General features: G+C 39.0%; 1 protein-coding gene across 7 annotated transcripts in view; it reads right to left on the reverse strand.

The window, feature by feature from the left end:
• Positions 1–3,581: 3,581 nt before the first annotated feature.
• Positions 3,582–19,919, reverse strand: part of Jmjd1c (jumonji domain containing 1C) — a 154,614-nt gene continuing 138,276 nt past the window's right edge. For 6 of the 7 annotated variants that reach the window (XM_021635256.2, XM_021635257.2, XM_021635253.2 and 3 more), the window contains 8 exons: positions 17,484–17,652; positions 16,599–16,689; positions 15,852–15,982; positions 15,317–15,439; positions 12,331–12,470; positions 10,705–10,881; positions 4,913–5,044; positions 3,582–4,469 (listed from right to left, as the gene is read on the reverse strand). In XM_021635256.2, the coding sequence (XP_021490931.1) occupies positions 4,380–4,469; positions 4,913–5,044; positions 10,705–10,881; positions 12,331–12,470; positions 15,317–15,439; positions 15,852–15,982; positions 16,599–16,689; positions 17,484–17,652 (1,053 nt within the window). In that variant the 3' untranslated portion in view covers positions 3,582–4,379. Of the gene's footprint in view, positions 4,470–4,910; positions 5,045–6,050; positions 6,294–10,704; positions 10,882–12,330; positions 12,471–15,316; positions 15,440–15,851; positions 15,983–16,598; positions 16,690–17,483; positions 17,653–19,919 lie in introns of those variants that run through there. The other variant, XR_009586749.1, reaches the window with a different exon arrangement.

A 19,919-nucleotide genomic window follows, 5' to 3' on the forward strand; every position in this document is an offset into this window, starting at 1 on the left:
TTCCAGGCCTCTGCTGTTGGGTCTGGCTTTTTGCTCAAAAGGTCACACTTGCACACCCAGCACTGACCAGACTGATAGTGGCTCTTTGTGGGGGTTACTAACACATTTTAACGGTTGAGTGCTGCTAGGTAGGCCTTTGGGACTAGAGGTTATTGAATCATTCTAGGTGATTGTCAACCTTCGTAATGCTATGACTCTTTAATACATTCTGTGGTGAGCCTCAATTATAAAATTACTTTGGTGCTACTTAATAACTAAATTTTGTAACTATTATGAATCATGATTTAAACATCTGATATGTAGGCTATCTGATAATGTGACCCCTGGAAAAGGGTAGTTTGATCCCCCAAAAGGGGCTGGGAACTGCTGTTGCAGATGGTTGTAGGTGAAAGGTGATCTCTAAGTTACATAGTTTGTCATAATCCCTGCCATCTTAATTGGTGGAAACTAGTGTTTGGTGCTTTTTTTTTTTTTTTTTTTTTTTAAGGAAAAGGGGTTGCTTCATATTTCAATTCTTCCCTTTGGAAACCACTGCTGACCAAAAGTGCCATCTGCTGGATAACGACAGAAACTAATTTTGTGTCTTCCATTATGCAAGGATCTGATGGATGGAAGCCTTTTTTTTTTAGCAATCTGAGAGTGGGACTCAAGGACTAGCATGCAGGACAAGCACTCTGCCACTGCCTGTACCTCAGTCCTACTTGCCTAGTGTAGTTGAAAGCTTAAAGAAATGGGGGCCAGTGGGTAAGGGTGCTTTGCCCCACCTGATGATCCTAGTTTGATCCAACTCCTACAGTTTGTCCTCTGACTCCCACGCGTGCGCCCCATGAGCGTACACCCAGTAAAGGAAGGATAGGGAAGTGGTGTTGGACATGTACTGTGATGCAGCTTCAACCCTAACCACAACATTCACACTAGGGCCAAGGAGGCAGAAAAATGACAAGTTCGGGGATCAGTCTAGCCAGGACAGGGAGTTAAGAACTAATCTCAATATAGACCGCTTATTTGGGGAACCAAAGTACTTTGCATAGTCTTCACTCAGGTGGCTTCAAAACACACTCTCCTCTATGAGCAACACACATGGCACTGTGTCCTATCTGGCCTGCCATATATCCCAACCCAACGCACAGTGAAGAGTGGATTGAAGAACTAGAATGGTAGCTAACTATTCCTTTTCCTCCTTCATAGCTTGCCTGGCCTCCAGAAGCATCAATCCCTGCACATCCTAGACACTCATCAAGTATTTAAGAATGCTTTTCCCTGGTCCCTGATCTTTACTAGCTACACTTCAGCCTGTATTTCCTGAGCCAGTAGACAGCAGGCTCAGGACATGACCAGTGACATGAAAGGGTATTGCAATCCCAAAATACAGGGCAGCAAGGGAAACTCAGACACATGTCTATTCACTAGTCAAGAAAACCCATCTGGAGGTCTAAGGGTAATGACTGCCACATGTACTGTTGGTTTGATTTTATAAAAGTCTATCATTTCCTCAAACGATTCTACATATTTAATTTTCTCTTTTACATATAATTGTGTGGTAAGGGTATGTGCACACATGAAACTGTAAGAGGACACCAGGTATCCCCCTTTATTGCTCATTCCATTGAGGCAGGGTTGCTACCTGAACATGGACCATGTTATTTTTAAGATCTATTTTCTTTTTGTGTGTGTATGCAAGTGCAGGAATACACAGAATCCAAAAGAGTGCAAGGTGCCCTGGAGTTGAGAGTTACATGGTTGTGAGCCACCTATGTGGAACCTGGAAACTGATTTTGGATCCTCTGCAAGTACAGTACATGCTCTTAACATTTGAGGCCCTGGGGACCAGCAAGCTCAAGTGATCTCATCTTCACTCCCTAGAAAGCATTTACCTGTAGGGATAGCCTGCTGCTTACATGGTGCTGGGGTGATCTAAATCTGTTTTCATGATAGCAGAGCATGCCTGTTTAACTACTCAGTGAGGTCTCCTGCTTCTAAATCACTTTACATGGTGTGGTGGCTTGAATAAAAAAATGGACCCCATAGGCCATGGGAGGTGTGACCTTGTTGGAGTGGGTGTGTCCTAGGGGGTGGGTTTTGAGATCTCAGAAGTTCAAGCCACTTCACTTCCTGCTGCCTACAAATCCAGATATAGGACTCTTGGCTCCTTCTCCAGCACCATGTCTGCTGCATGCTTCCCAGCATGGTAACAAACCTCTGAACTGTAAGCCAGCCCAAATGAAATGTTTTCTAAGAGTTGATGTGGCCATGGTGTCTCTTCACAGCCTTGGAGCACTTAGACACAGTAAGACATTTTCAGATGTGGAACACAGAGCCAACCAAAAGGACAGAGCTCAAATATGCTAATTATTGCTGCAGGGCTGGGAAGACAAGTTCTGTTGGTCAAGTGGCTGGATATGCAGGAGGGCCTGAGGGCAACCTGAATAGAAATTGCTCATAAAAAGCTAAGTGGTGGTAGTGGGGAGACGGAAATAGGAAAATCCTGGAGGCTTACTGGTCAGCCAGCCTGGCCTAAAGAGCCAGACCCAATATTCAGTAAGAACATGTCTCAAAACAAAAACAAAAACACTCTTGAGAACAAATCCAAGGCTGACTTCCAATCACATGCTCATAACACCCCACACACAAAAATCTTGCTCCAGTAGCCAGAATTGTGGCCCATACTGCTGACTCCCCAGCCTTCCCAAGTCATGTTTTTGCTGATATAAATGCTGTGTTCTCTTTACGAAGCATTTGGTCACCATCACAGAACATGACCACTTCTTGAGTTATGGCTAGAATCAAGTGTTTGCTTGGAAAGCCACTGTAACCTGGCTTAATGTACCCTAGCTTCACCCATACTAAAAGTATTTTTGTAACACAGGTAAAAGGAACCTCAGGGAATAGCCAGAAGTAAAAGATATTTGAGAGAAAATACAATATGGTGCTCCTGCAAGACCTTAGGAGACCAGCAAGTAAAACTATTCAGAACTAATACCATGGCTTCAAAGTTCATTTCCTATCAAAACTAAGGCTAAAAAGGCTGGCACATGCCTTTAATCCTAGTACTCAGGAGGCACAGCCCAAGGCAGCTGCATCTGAGTTTGAGACAAGCCTGATGTATACAAGATCCAGGCCAGCCAGGACCTACATGGTTAGGCTCCTGAGGACCATTTGAAAACCAAGTAAGTACGAAGTTCACATGTAAAATGGTCTTCAGCACATTTTCCTCCTGGCAAGTCATTAACCCCCACCAGCTCACTAGTTCTTATGCCAGGCATAGGTTACTAGTGAAATGAGTTGCTCAGACTTCTGGCTGGCTCTTGCCCAGGGGGAAAAGTAATGGATAACAGCTACATGAGCTAAACAAACTGCAGGATGGCCAACTTGGGCTACTCCTCAGTACTCACACATCCATGTGGAGAACTGTTTCTGTTTCAGTGGTGAAGGCTGGCTTCAAGCAAGCAGCTGAGGCAGTGATCGGCTACTGAGACAGAACAAACTTGGCAGGGCCACACAATGAGGAGCAGAGCCCAAGGCTGCAAGCTCCACTTTGTCTCAGCAGTATCATATCAGAGAGCGAGAACTGGGACATCAGCTTCTTGATAAAGTCTTTTAATGGAAAATGTAAAACCCCTTTCAACTGTAATGTACAAAGCCATATGTAACACTTGCACTTTAACAAAAGCAAGCCAATGTTTTAAAAAAATACATCCTTAAATGTATATATGTATATATTTACATAGCATATTAAGTTTAATATTTAGCTTAAAACTTCACATAAATTTTACCAAAATGAGACAATTTTAAATAAATTACACCTTTTGAAAATGTTTAATTGTACAGTCAATAGCTTCAACAAAATATTGAAGTGTCTGAGTTTAGTATCTACTTTATATACTTTGTATTTTACACATTTTACAATTATTTGGCAGTAATTTTCTGATTATGACATGACTGCTGTGCAATCCAGCAATTTTCCAAACGCAGGCAACAGCTGGTGTTTGTGTCCTAGTCTCACAGTAACTGTCTCAATGTAGTGAAAAATATCAGTTATTTATTAAACTGTACAAGAGCACATTTACACTTGATCAACAATATAGCATAGATTTTTTTTTGTTTGTTTGTTTTTTACCAAAAATAAATACATCATTTTAAATCTGGCATCTTCACAAACATCATATACACTATGATACAAGAGCAGCTATATAGTGCTGCTTTTAAATTTAGCTTGTTTTATAGCTAGCATTGAATCACAGGGGCCGTGACATAATGCTATACTGGTATGGTGTCAGTAGCAAGTAATTACTACAAAGAGAATTTCTTGGCACTGATGGTTTAATGGAGCTCAAGTCAGACCTATTGTCACTCAAGGGGCATCCCAGTTCCAACCACACTTAAGTGTCCTCCATGTCCTCTACTTCATCTTCATGCATCTTCAAAGCTCTCACCATTTCTTTGACTGCATGATACAAGATATTCTTCACCTAAAAGAGATGGTATTTATAATCATGGAGCTGGGGAAAACTTCAGAAAGGATAGCTGCTTGGTTAAAAGCATTAACAAAACACACACACACACACACACACACTCTGTAGCTCAAGCAATCCTCTTGCCACACCCTGCCAAGTGCTGGGACTATAGGGCATGTACTAAAAGACAAAGCGCTGGCTTTTATTTTAAGGAAACTGAAGAGTATCAAACTTAAGACAGAAACATAAAAGCTCAAAGTGTCACAAGCTGGGATTTCAGCACCTGTCAGTGAATTCAGTAAACCCAGGGTGTGTTGACTCATTAACCTACTGTGTCAAGCTGGCAGCAGCTGCCAAAGCTGGAGTTTGTACATCCTATACTGAATATAAAAAGCAAGCAAACAACCCCCCCCCCAAAAAAAAAGCAAACCCCTGGCTCCCCTCAGACTACCCCTTACCTGTAGTTTATCGTCATAATTGATTTCTTCCTTCAAAAGCCTCAGTTCCTGTGTTAAGTGAAAGGACTGTACAAGGTGTTCTGGAGAGACAAAGTCTTCGGTCACCTGAATACAGCTGTGAAAATTTTGTACCTATCCAAAAAAGAAAAAATGTGAAATGCAAAGCTTAGAACAGATGGTCACATTGTAAACAAAGAAAAGGTAAACTGTCTAAAATGAATAAATACGAAGACAATTCCACCAGAGAATTTTCCCAAAACATCAAATGGATTTCAGAGCTTAAGACCACACTTTAATGAGAAAGTTATGTCACCAAAAAGCTTCATGTGAAGTGACTTTGTAAATGAAGTATTTTTAAATGATAAAACAAATGACTTTTCCAGGAATCCTTTGGAGAGGCTAATAAGATCCTAAATTATCAATATTGCCTACATGGGCTTTTAAAAATGTATTATGTTAAAACACCACTAAGGAGAGAGGCTGTAAAAAACACTCCATCTGTTTTGTTGCTATTCCTTTGTTGGTCTTGTATCAGAGAATGAAGAAAAGGAAATGCAACTTAGTTCATTTGCTAGGCACTGAGGTCGGAACTTTAGTTCCACACAATCTACTGACCATGCATGAGTTTTACAACTGTTCTAGAATTTTTATTTGTGCCTTTGTTTTAAATTAGCCAATTAAAGAGACCATCTGATCTCATGTACTCTTAAGTTTTTCAGAGTAAGTTTCTCTTTGTTGACTAAAAGTCTTTCTTCAGGGGCCAGTCAACATCATGCCATTTATTTAGCAGTTATACCTTTTGTATATCCTTGTTCCTAACAACTGCTTTCTCTCAATGCTCTATATAGCAGAGGAAGGCCGAGTTGGATCTAACATCAGATTTTTTAAAATTGTTTTTAGGTTATCTTCAAATGATGTTTTAGAATGCCATAAAAATTCCTGGGAAAGAAGAAACAACTGAAAAACTAAGCACTTACATTTATTCTAATTTTTAAGTTTGCAAAATCAAATTTAATTGGGAAGAGTGAGATGAAGTAGATAGTAAGTAGGAAATGAACACTGTGGCAAAAAATCTAATTGATGACAGGGTGATGAGATTCCAGAGGGGCTAGAATTCCTCCTCTGGACATATGACCACCTGGACAGCTGCTGAAGTCGACAGAGGTGTTTAACTCAAGCACTGTGCCTCTATTGACAAGTTGGTAGCACCATAAAGCAAGCGCTCTGTTTCTGTGTTCATTAGGCTGCTGGTTCCTCTGGAGAGTAACAGTGGGAGCCTCACATGTGCAGCGTTTCTGTACAGTCTCACTGGGTCCTCCTTATTGTCTGTGGAACAGATGCTCTATTCAGAACAGTAGACTATGGATGAGATGCTCAGCTCCTGTCCCAAGACAAATCAGCCAATAAATGGCAAGTCAACAGGAGCCCAACTCCTGTGATGTCTTGTCTAATAGATGCTTTACATTCCTACATTAACTTTCTCATACCAGCTACATAGTCTCCAATGCCCTGTGTCTCCCAAGTCTTATCTGGGAATGCTGTGGGAAGAGTGAGTCCTTCAGGAGTCTTAGCATATTACCTTTTTGTATGTTTAGCTCTAGCATGACCTAAAATCTCTGGTAGCTCCAAAATTCTCACTTAGATCCTTTGTTCAATATCTTGTTCCTTTTATTCTCTTCATCCACCATTCGCGTGGTTTCCTTTAGATTCTTTACCCATGGAGTTTCCTTGAGCTCTTTGCATTGTATAGTAAGTCCAAGGTCTGGGCTTTCATGAGAACATTTCTGTTAATACAGTCTCTTCTGAACAGCCATCTTTTCTGTTTCTGTGAATGTGTTTACCACTCTAGGCTGAAAACTGGGCATCTGAACATTATTATGTGAGCTTTGGTAACCATACTCCCTTGCTTCAAGGTTTGTTGTCATGGGTCACTGATGGTTACAGACATCGTTTAGTCACTTTGCAGAGCGTTTCTGTTGTTTTTTCTTGCTAGGTGTGATCAGGACAGCTCCATCCCATGTTTTTCAGTGGTCAACCGTGTACTGACAGATTTCCTTAGAGAGACTTTCTTCTTAAAGGGCCTCCAGGGTCTTCTGGCTTTGTTGTCACCTCCCAGAGCTTGGAGAGGCTGTGTCAGCATTGCCAATTTATGGCTGCTTTGAAATATTTTTTGAGACTGCCAGCTTTTACTGATGCTTACAGGATGGTATATATGTTTCTAACAAACCCTATCTGAAATATTTTGCTGAAAGTTTGAGACTTGAAGAAAGGATCCAGTTTTAAAGCAGAACACCAATGAGCTTTCCATTCCATTTATGCCTTGTCTTTGCCATCTACGTCATTAATCATACTCACTGTAATCAGGAGGGAAGTAAGAAAACAAAGCTTTTCATGCTTATAGTCTGAATGTCATCTTTTAAAAAAGGGTTTCACTATTATCTTGGTTGTTTGTGAAAATGTTATGTGAGAAGGTTTTGCCACAAATTTCTTCAGGTCATTCAAATGCACACAATTTGCAACTCTTAAAAACATCAAGCCACTCATCATAAATGCTTAAAACAGTCTAGAAACTCAGGGCAAACTTCTTAATAAAGATATTCTGTTCATTGTCTTTTTCTTCCTTCCTTCCTTCCTTCCTTCCTTCCTTCCTTCCTTCCTTCCTTCCTTCCTTCCTTCCTTCCTTCCTTCCTTCCTTCCTTCCTTCCTTCCTTCCTTCCTTCCTTCCTTCCTTCCTTCCTTCCTTCCTTCCTTCCTTCTTCCTTTCCCTCCTGTGGTCCTGGGGTGGGGGTTTTGAACCTCACAGTCTAGTAGGCCCATGTTCTTGCCTCAATTTTAAAGGCCATTCAAAACACTACAGCAGAGAACAACCAAGGTCCAGCTGCTCTACCTAGGGATGGACAAAATTTCCCACATTTTGTCAGGCTTATAAACATGAGGCAAACGCACTTCCAGTTTGTAAGTTAAATATTTAAACTGCACTGCACAGTTTACATGCCATCGTCTTTCTAGTGTCTGTCTTCACTGCTAAGCGACCAGAACAGCATGCTACTGCTTTCACAGCACTGGGCCTGGTGGTGCACTGTTACATGGTTCAGTCTTAAGCATCTATCAAAGCGGTTCATGTTCCTCCCCAACATCAGAAATGCTAGTGGTAGGGTATGGCACCATGTGTATGACCTGGCCCTCCAGTAGGAAAGCGCTTTGGGAACTGGCCAGGATGTCAATGCACATCTGAAGCCCTGAAGCCATCCCCACCTAAACAACAAAACGCCATCTCAACCCTGCCCTTTCTTTTACACTCACATCCTAAAAAAATACATCTGAAAGTAGCAAGGGCTAGAGAAGAAGCAGAGAAAATAAAATGAATGCAACAATGATGTAGGGAAAGGTACAGCCACTTTAGATAACAGTGGGATTTTTTTTTTTTTTTTTTTTGGTTTCAAGACAGGGTGTCTCTGTGTGCCTTTACCTCCCAAGTGCTGAGATTAAAGGCATGTGTCACCACACCTGGCGCAGGGGAAGTTTCTTAAGGTCAGTCAGACATTAATTATTTAAGCAGGCAAATCCCATTAGCCAATATTTACCTAATGAAGATAAAAGGCCATATTGGCATAGAAGCCTATAGGAAGTATTCACATTTACTTACTGCACAAACTAGAAAAAACAATCCCAGTTGGAGGTAAGATAAAGTTCCTATGGTGACACGGCTGACCAGCAAAACTGGACTAGCTGTTCTGTACACCGCGGACGACCCTGAAATTCATTGTAAGGAGACTGGCTAACCGGTGTGCATGGTGGTAAGGGCAGTAGCTCGGGGCTAAGATGTTGAGTGCAGTTCCCTGCACCATGTCAAGTGGCTGGCTTACTGTGAGGGAGTAATCTGCAAACTCAGCTCCAAGAGACCTGCCTCTGGCCCTGTGGCACCTGTACTCAGAGGCAGAATTAAAACAAACCAAACAAAAACTTGTTTTAAGTAACACACACTGCATGATTACTACTATTTATTTACTTATTGAAAGAGGGTCTGATTATAGCCCAAGCAGGCTTGGAAGTTGACACACTCCGCCTTTCAATTCCAGAGTGCTAGCTCACAGGTGTGAACATCACGGCTGGCACAAGTGCAATGAAACATTCTCATAACAGCAGAAAGTGGAGCATAGATTCTAGGTCATTTTAGTATGTTCCGGTTAGCCTCCCAAAAAGGAGGTACTGGGGGATGGAAGAGGGGTTGTAAGGAGGCTCAGCAGTTAAAGCACTTGCGCTGCTTTTCCAGAGGACCCAAGTCTACTTCCCAGCAGCCCCAGAAGTAGCTTACAACTGCTACAACTACCTATAGCTGTAGCTGCTGCCCCCACAGCTGTCTACACTCACTTGCTTATATCATACACAGGAATACGTACATATATAATTTAAATCATGCTGTAACCAAGCATGACTGCAATGTCCACTTTAAGAAAACTTAATCTTGAAAGGACGTGTGATGACACACACCTGTAATCCCAGCACTTGGGAACTAGAGGTAGCAGCACCACCAAGTTCACAGACAGCCTGGTCTGCAAAGCAAGACTCCACCTCAAATACCCCAGTACTCGGAAGGCTGACGGGCCCAGCTTGTCTCAAATGACTCAAGAGAGCAACAACCACTCTCACACTGAACTGGCTAGACATGTACACAAGGCCTGCAAGTAGATCTATTCTCTATCATCAAAGTAGTCTTATACTTTTCTTTTACCACACGCAGCTAGCCACATTCTGATAAGGCTAGCAGAAATAAATGGCATATAGGGTACTGAATCCCAATTCAGCATGAATGACAGTGACTAACATCTCTGAATGATTACGAGTCCATGAGAAACAACAAACCAATATACTTTCAAGAAGTTACTATGGAGAACAAGGCATATTGTATTGATAGTTAAGTCTCTTAAATAATATTTAAGATTTAATAATAAATCTGATTTAAAAAAGTACTCACTATCAAAAATTGTCACTTCTATATATGTAAAACAAGTAGTGAAAAAATAATGAAATAAAAAACTTTTCTTAATCAACAAATTCTTACCAGATGCCACTCAGCTGTTGATGGTGGGTAGAAAATGTAGGAAACAAACTAGGGCAAAGTACATTTTCTTTTCAGGTTTTCCTTACACCACCATCACCATCTATTCTAGGCCATTCTGCCCAGTATCACTTGTCTAACTACATTTACACTTGTCCATGTAAATATTGGTTTTCTTTTGACTTCTTTGCTTGTTCTGAAAGTCATGCTATGTAGCCCAGGGGGGCCTTGAATTTGTGATTCTCCAGCCTACTGCTGGGGCTACAGGTGTCCATCACTCCCGTGATAGGTACTCACTTAGAACTTAAGTTCTGTGGGTAGATAGCTATATAAAGTGCATACTGTCTTTTGTTAAATACACTAGATTACAAGCAAGATGTTCACTTAAAGGTGGATTCAAAACCTAGGTGCTCTCCACGCTTGTTTAAATGCTTGGTGAGCGTGAGTAGCAGTGGCTTTCTTCTCCCCTGAGGAGTCTTAAAATCACTTCAATTTCCTAAACATAGCGAATATAAACAATGGCAATATAGCTCAGTTTAACAACTTAATAGCTTAAAGTATTTAGTTTAATTTAGGTTTCAAATACTATAAATACTATTTTAACGGAAATACAATGGTGCTGTTCATTTTCCTACTTAACATCTTCTTTGATTTTTACCTAGACACACAGTAATTTCTTCCCCCAAACCAGGTCTTTTCTATACAGGGGTGTTAGAATTACATAAATGTGTACCTGATGAAGTGTTCCTGCTGGCAAAACAATGGCATCACCAAGGAACTGAATGAGCGTGCAGGCTCTCACTCCATATTCCTCAAGCAGTCTCTGGCGGAGCTTTTTATTCACATACCAACTTTGGTCCCGTATTGGATCATGCTCTGGCAGAACTTCAAGACCTTGTTCTTTTGAAATCTGATATGGGTTAAAATAAAATATGCACACCAACTTAAGGGAGTTGAAAATCTTATTTACTTGTACTGATCTTTTGCTCTCTTATATTTATGGTTGTGAGCCTAGCCTGTAACGGCTAAGCCATTTCTCCAGCTGGGTTTTCTGCTCTCATACTTTTATAAAACTAGGGCCTAGAGAGATGGCTTAGTGGTTTAGAGCGCTGGCTGATCTTGCAGAGGACCGGGGTTTGATTCTCAGTACCAAGATGGCATCTCACAACCATCTGTAACGTCAGTCTCAGGTGTGCTAATGTTCTTTTTTGGTGCCCTGAGGCACTGTATGGACATGGTACAGACTTACAAGCAGGCAAAACATGTATACACATAAAAACAAATCTCTGAGCAAACAAAAAAGTCAATAGCTATTTATAATTCTAAGAAAATAAAGTTGGGCTATGGTGGTGCATATCATTTATCCCAGCACTCGAGAGGCAGAGGCAGTTGGATCTTTCTGAGTTAGAGGCCTACTTGTTCTATGTAGTGAGATCCAAGGTAGTGATAGCTACAAAGTGAAAAGCTGTCTCAAAACAACAGCAACAGGAACAACAAAACATTATGCAAGTATTTAAAAAGCCAGAGGAATTTAAAATGCCAGTGTTAGCAGCACTCATGGTCCCATCTCACCACCTCTTTGTACTGTGATCATCTGATATTTTTTTTCTTTTCCTTGTATTTATTTCCTCATCATATAATGAGAAGGAAAACAAAACACTTCCCTGCTTTTATCTCCAAATCCAAACAATTCATGCTCCTGGATGGCAAATCCCTTAAGGATATATACAAAGATGAGAAATTGTTTTAGACTTAGTGGCCTGACCCTTCAAGAATCTATTTCAAAGAATTATTTATAGTTCACAAAAAGCTGTATTAGTACAATAAAAAAGTACAATTATTATATTTTATGTTAAAAACTTATAGACATTCTTGTATAAGGTTGTAATTTGCAAGGATTCTTTACACAGATCACAGAAATACCTAAATCCTTTCTAGAAGATGAACAAAATGGGCTTTAAAACCAAGAGATGACAGCTCTGAAAAATTGTTTATTTACTTATTTTTATAATTTATGTTTGGGTGTTTTGCCTACATAATTGTTTGGGTACCACATGAGTGGCTGGTGCTCTTAGAGGCCAGATGATAGTGTCAGGTCCCTTGGAACTGGAGTTACAGATGGTTGTGAGCTGCCATGTGGGTGCTGGAAATGAACCTGGGTCCTCTGTAAGAGCACCAAGTAATCTTACCTACAGAACCATCTCTACAGCCCCATATAAAGGGCCTTTCAAAATTCGATAAAATACCGAAGAGAACTAAAAAGTATTTAAATTATCTTATATTGCATGATGCCAAAAAACATAAGTAACAAATAATTAGTCCATGCTCAAGGTAGAATTCTTTGAAATTTCAATTATACCTTTTGAAGAAATTCCCTTATCTTGTCAAGATCTTTTCCAGCATAAATATGCCATAGAGCACCAGGTATTTCACTCGAATCCTTTAATCTTTTCCTTAAAATATCATCCAGTTCTTCTTCTTCAAATTTCTTAAGTATTCCTAAAACACAGGAAATAATTTTGAATTGGTCAATAAAGGACAACAGAAAGTGGAACCTTCTATGACTGATTATCAGACAAGGAGAACTTTTGTTTCATTTTGGTTTTTTTTTTTTTTTTTTTTTTTGCTTATTTGTTTTGTTTTCTCAGGTATGGTCTGAAACCTGCTGTGAAAGAAAAAAAAATCTAGATTATAACTTAGTATCCTATTGGCTTAGCTTCTAGACAGACACAAGTTCTCTCTTACAGGGTGAGGGTCAGGACTCACAGTTAAACCCAGTAATATACTCACGACTGCTAGGAGAGAAGGGCTGATTTTGAGACTCATGTACCCATGGGAAGAGAAACAGTGACTTCCCTTCAGAGACAGAATCTACTCTCAAGCTAAAATTTAGTTTCAAAATAAACCAGTTTCTCCCTATCTCAAGGGAAGTCTGAACAATGCCATAAACTCAAAGGCATCTTTTAACCTCCAAAGTTGTTTTTTATTTATTTATTTTTTGACATTTATTATTTGACTTCTATAAAGGACAACAAGAACCATTCCCCCAATTTTATGTTTGAGCTAAACATTCAATGAAGTGGGTTTGCTTAACACTAGTTACTAATAAGTATTCTGGTTCATTTCAATAGGACCTCTGTCCTTATTATGGGAAATCTGTTATAACATGCAAATCCATTTCTTCATAAAGCTATAGTTTTAAGGAAACATCAGGTAATCATGTCAAAAGTTGGCATACTGGAAATCTCTAGATAGAGATGTAAGGAAATTTGAAGAACACAAAAGTAACAGCTTTAGGCATCACAAATGTGAAGATTATAGCTCAATTTTCCATGTTGTTTTGTGAAATGTTGACTTATTTCAATGTGTATAAGCATATGTTTACACGTATGCATGTGCCTATTGCCTTACAAACTTAGAAGAGAACATCAGATCCCCTGAAATTAGAATTACAGATGACTGTGAGCTGCCACGTAGGTGCTGGCAACTGAACTTGGCTTCTCTGGAGAAGCAATGAGTGGTCCTAACCATTGAGCAATTTCTCCAGTGTGTTTTCTATGTTTTAAATACTATCTACTCCAAAGGATCTATCAGATGTTTCCTAACATCTGTGATGGCAAAACTTTTATGATATTCAAATCTGGCTGCAAAGGTTTCTTGTTTATTTATTAGTATTTATTTATTTATTTGTATTTATTAGATGTTTAGTGGACAAACAATACGGTTGGGGGGTAAGAGAGTTGTTTTAAAAAGTCAGGACTTCGTGGAGTTCCAGAAGGTCTTAATAACCCTACACAAATTAAACATTTAATAAATACTGTCATATGAATATGAAAGCACCAAGAGACTAGTTCAGTCTTTAAATGTTGGCTATAAAAAAGTTCCCCCCTAGTAATAGGAAAAAAAAATAACAAAATAAAGAATAATTTTACAAGTTTATTATAACTATCCTTCTTTAGGTGACTTTAAAACTATTTTAAAATGTGTTTTCAATAACGTTATAGGTGGGGCCACATGTGCTGGTGCATTCCTATAGTCCCAGCACCTGGGAGGTGAAGGCAGGACTGACATGAAATGAATGAAGACCAGTGTGGGCTATATAGAGAGAATCATGTAAGCAAAACATTACCTCGAAACAAACGTAACACAATACATTAAATAAGATTACATTTCCCACCCATGGACTGTTAGTCCCAAATTTCTCATAGAAATCTATAAAATCAAGAAAAGAAGAATGGTTTACCACTAAGATGCGAATGACTGACTAGGTTAATTTTCCGTTAACCTACTAACTGGTAATGGAAGAACTCATACTCAGGATGAGACAATAATGTAAAGTCCACCTGAAGAGACAGGAAAGCTATTACAGGGAAAGCATGAGCTTTACATAGGGCAGTGTGCTCAAGTACGCTAGTATTAATTGAGATGTTTAATTATGAGAACAACTCCCTTAACCCCAACAGGTTAACACTCAACTGTAGACCTACTCTGAGCCACAGAATTGAAAACCAAAACAGACAGAAGTCTGGTCACAAGGTGTCAAATTGGGAGAGTTATTACAACCAGCCAAATCAAAAATGTGAAGAGACAGAAACACTACCATCATCACAATGGGAGGTGGATGAAGGATTGAGAGAAAAGACTAATATGCAAAGTTATGTCGGTGAAAGCAAGAGAAACAGTTAATTAAACCAAGAATCAAGACAAGACCAAATGAGTTGGTGTGACAGTGTCAAACAGCGCAAAGAAAGTGTTTGGAGGGCAGAAGTAACAGAATAACTGAAGTTACAGTGGCAGCTTAATCCTTAGAAGGGAAAACTAGTTGAGAATCTGCTCTTAATGGCAGCGCCACCGACTACAACTAGGCAAATGTTCCACCACTGAGCAATGGGCCCACTTTAAAGATAAGTCACTAGAGAGGAAAAGTTGAAAAGCTATGATTTTATATTTAAAAAGGATGGAATAGGTGACAGAGCAAAGGTTTAGAGAAAACTAGAGAATGAAATGTAAAATCTATAAAAGACAGAAAAACCATCGCTTGTATTTAACAGCCTTCTTTTTCCTCTGAATCCAATGAGGAGTGGGAAGTTCAATCGCAAATAGCTTCTCACATTCATACCCTTAAACCCCAGTGCCTACTCAGCCAGTGTTTACAAATGAGTTTAACAAAATGTGTTCATAACTACATTACTTAGTAAAAAGGGATCAAATAAAAACATTTACTTTTAAAATCACTATTTCTTGCACATGAAACACAGGAAAGTTAACTTCAGGAACAGAGGTCGGAATCCCGGCCATCTGCCGTCCCAGCCTGCGATGCAGCAGCAGCTGTGGCTGCTCTTTACCTGCTTTCGAGAGGACGCCATTTCCTTTTGCTATGCCAACATAGACTAGAATATTCACAACATCAGAAGCTTCAATATGAAGGTTTGTGGTTCCTATATCATGATCCTTAGCAGCAACAACACCTGTGTGGGAAATTGAGGACTTTTATTGCAGACTACAGCACGCATCTAATAGTGTACAGATGTTATGCCCACAGAACAATTTATCATAAGTTAATTACAGCTTTAGTTTATTTGCCTTGTTATAAATATTTGCCCCCCCAAAAAAACAGCCTCTAAAAGTATCAATAGAAATTCCACATATAAAACAATTCATTAAAAATACATAGACGCATTACAAGAAATTAGGAAGTAGTACTTAACTATATTGTTAATTCCTATAATATTACTTGATATTAAAAAAGGGATTCAATACCATTATTTAAAAAACAGGTTTATCAGTAAGTAAAAATCATTGAACAATTTGATTATGCACTGAAGTTTGTTAAACTCCCATAGAAACCAAACTTAAAGAGAAATGTGAACATATACTTACCATAGGCACTACATAACCTGGGTCCTAGATCAGGGCGCACAAAGAAGCCTGGCAAATGGGAGGCCAAATTGAACTTCCCTTCTGGGTTGCAGTATTCTGGCAATGGCAGACTTCGTAAAAAGTCTTCATATCTAAAGATAACAATAGAGCTTTATTTTGAATACAGACTTGCATTTACAATATTTTGAAGTATGAAATTCTTGTGTGTGTATGTTTTGTTTTGATTTTTCTGGAGTCAGGGTTTCTCTGTGTAGCCCTGGCTGTCCTGGAACTCACTCTGTAGACCAGGGTGGGCTCGAACCCTGTATCAGGTAAAGAGGTGTACTACTACTGGCACGAAGTACGAAATTTGTAAGTTGTAAAAAACACACTAATATTCTCTCCTTAAAATGGGCAACAATATTCTAGAATCCTTTCAGAATCTACACTGGATGTACTGCATAGATAGACGATACTAACATTTCAATTGTACTTCCCTAATCACAACAAAATAGGGAAAACCTCCAGAAAAAGGGAGGCCTATGTAGGACACTCCAATGACCTAACACAAGAATTTCCTCAGAAACAAAGTCTTCCCCCTTGATAAGGCTATAGAGTCTTAGTTTTGCCTTTTAGTTATTTATTTTTATTGAGGAACAAAATAAAACAAAAAAGGAAAACAAAAACCAAACAAAAAGACCCTTAACGCTTGTGTTAATGGTTACTTATGCTGGGATCAAGCCAGCTCAACTGACTCTCACAATATACCTTGCTGGCATCATGGTCTTGAAGTCTTCTCCAGACGGGCAGTCTTTCAACTTTAACACTACTGTCTCTCCACTTTTGTTTTTCTGACGTTCTATAAAGATAGAGTCAGTTATTTAAAATATAATGGGGACCTTTTCACTAGTATTTGAGAAAGAAATGTGAATGATTAAACGTGAACACAGATGCTTCATGGGTGCTGGCTGATCTTTGTTCTTCATGCAGCAATACCACATTTTTCATTGTGTGTGTCTTGATATGAAGGGAAGTTTTAAGGGAACACTGGATCGCCTGGAGCTGAAGTTACCTACAGGCTTCTGTGAGCTACCGAAAGTGGATACTGAACTCAGGTTCTCTGCAAGAGCTGCTAAGCTATCTCTCCAGCCCCCAGATTTTAAAGTGGAATATATGCATTAACTACTTACAGTATGTAAGAGAAATTACTCTACAGAATTTATATTTGTTGATATTAGTCTTATATTTGTAGTTTTAAATTTTCAAAGTATTTAATATAAACTATATAATTTAACTACAACAATTCTGAGGAGTTACCAAAATTAGGACATACAGCTTAAATTATGTCAAAGTTAAAGGAAATTAGAAATAGAGCTGGGATATTTCATTTCTACACTGTTTTTTGTCTTGTATACAAGATCTTATTTGGCTAAGCTGGCCCCAAGTTCACTAAGTAGCCAAGGATGACCAAGGACTCTAGAACTTCCTATCTCTATCTAACCAAATGCCTCGGATACAGTTATGTGTCACTAACCCCAGGTGTCTGTGTATCTCTCTCTTTGGTGAATAACAATGTAAATACGGATGCTTCGCAGGTGAAGAATTTAAGTTGTTAGGGTTATATGAATAAGACAACAGTGAAAAATAACCTACTTGAAACTTCTTCAAAACCATCCCAGAACTCCTTAACGTTGGCATTTGAAACAATGCTGTCTTTGCAGTTCAGGAGATCAGCTTGGTGGTCTCCAAAGTCCAGGCTAATTAATTCTGCCTTCCACAAGCTAATGTTCATTCTCTTATGCACACCGGAAACCACTGCAGGCTTATGAATAAACACAAACAGGTAACAGTTACAAGGCGCCTAGACTTGTCAAAGCTTAAGTACATGCAAGTGGATGGCACTTAATTAAGTTTCAGCCCCACTGGCAAACTTGTAAATATGAAGGAAGCTACTTGAATAGCAGTAGTCCTGTAAAGATGCTCAAATGTGAATGAAAACAATCATGAGAGAATGCCATGACAAAAATGGTGCCATGCACTTATGCGTAGCAGAAACGGTCTGGGAGACTACTCAATCTATAAGCAAACTTTCTATAGATGCTTTATAAACCATTTTAACGTATGCAACATATGCATTAACATTTAAAAAAAAAAAAAAAAGCAAAACACTGTGCCCTGAACTTACACTAAAAACACGACTTCTTTTACCTCTACAGGGTATGGATAACAACAATGAGCACAGGCATGACACCACACTTTTAGCTTAATGATTGACTTACACATGAATCTGGCTTCTGAGAGATCAGGGATTCAAACTGTAACACTGTTTAACTGAAAAACCAGTAACTAAAGATTTACTACTTCTAAAAACTCTAGTAAGTTATGTTTAATTGTTCAGCTGATGAATCACTCCGTTTTTATTCCAGATAATATAGTTCAGCAATAAAGAGAATTTACAAATTTAAAAGTGTCTCTAAAAGACATTAACTTTCTAAAAACTTCATCATAAAAGAAAAGCCTCAAGTTAAAAATTTTAAACACAGAAGACCTTAGATCCACCCTGAACTGGATCACTCTGAATCGGGTCTACAGAGAGTTCCAGGCCAGCTGGGGCTACACAGTGAGATGTCTCAAAACAAAACAAAGAGCTGCGCAGATGGCTTAGCAGTTAATGTACTGGTGCTCTTGCCAAGGACCTGGGTTTCATTCCCAGCATATACACAGTGGTTCACAAACACCTGTAATTCTAGTTTTACGATATCCAATGCCCTCTTCTGGCCGTCACAGGCACCAGACATGCAAGCAAAGCATACATACGCATAAACTGTAAAACAAAACAAACCCACCATGAAATCTAGTTGAATGCTCCATTAAACATTGTTTCAATCAATAAATAATATGTTCAACTCTTAAAATAGTTCCAGACATTATGTAATGATTGCTGGCAATTCACATACTACAGTTTCTATATAGAAGTACTCCTATCAAGCCATTTACCAATCTTTAAAAAGACAACTAACTGGCATATTAAAATAATTCAAAGTAGAACTCTAAAGCTACTGTCATCATCTTACTGAATTACCTCAAGACTTCCTATTCAGCCTTCTTGCCTCTGGTTACTATTCTCCTGTAATTATCTGGTACACTGTCAATTATTTTAAATTGCCAACTGCAGCTATCACCTACAATGTATGTTAAAATTCCTTCATATTTAGAAACCTTTCATTGTGAATACTTTAAGCTGTGTATTCATTTTTCTCTTTTTTTTCCCCACAGTACAACAAAGCGTTTAATCCAACTATTCAAACTGAGTTTCTTTACTGGTCCAGAAGGTAATAACGACTGGACCAGAGAGAGGAGACTACTGAATTTTGTTCTTAAAGAATCTGCATGTTTGTCTGATCCAATTCTTTTTTTGTTTTTTTTTTTCTTCCCAACAATTGGTTTATTTATCTACTTTACATCCTGTGCAGGACTTAACCTCCTCTCCTCCCCTCCTTTCTCCGCAGAGAAGGGGACACCTCCCATGCAGGTCAACGCCCTTCATCAAGTGGGAGTAGGAGTGGGCGCATTTTCTATTGAAGCTAGACAAGGCAGTTTCCTTACCAACCTCTTCTAGGTTCATAAAGAGCCAACTTCCTTAGAGAGTTCTGCAATAACTACTGTATGCTCATTCCTTCCTTGTCGAACCACCAAACCTTCACTCAAAGACCAAGTTATTCACTTAGGCTTTCCTGAATTGTTTGAATCGGTACCTTGGTTTAGCCATTCTCTTTTCATTTTCACAGCACCTTTCATAAAGTTCTTAAAATCTTTAAGACATTCATAAAAATATGTGTGTGACTCTTTCCTATCAAAAGGTCGCAACATAAAATGAAGTGTAAAAAATTTTCAATTCAACAGTGGTAGCAGATTCTAGTGGTCTCAAACAAAAAGACACATGACATCAGTCCTGTATATATGCAAAACCTAGATGCATGTTTAGTAGTGTTGTTTTGGACTGAATGGTCCTTTTTACCAACTAGGATAAGTGACTAAAGGACTGAGAATCACTGTAGTAAAATGGTTCTTAGTCATTTTCACAAAGCC

The sequence above is a fragment of the Meriones unguiculatus genome, chromosome 16 (assembly GCF_030254825.1).
Source record: "Meriones unguiculatus strain TT.TT164.6M chromosome 16, Bangor_MerUng_6.1, whole genome shotgun sequence".
NCBI classification, from domain to species: Eukaryota; Metazoa; Chordata; class Mammalia; order Rodentia; family Muridae; genus Meriones; species Meriones unguiculatus.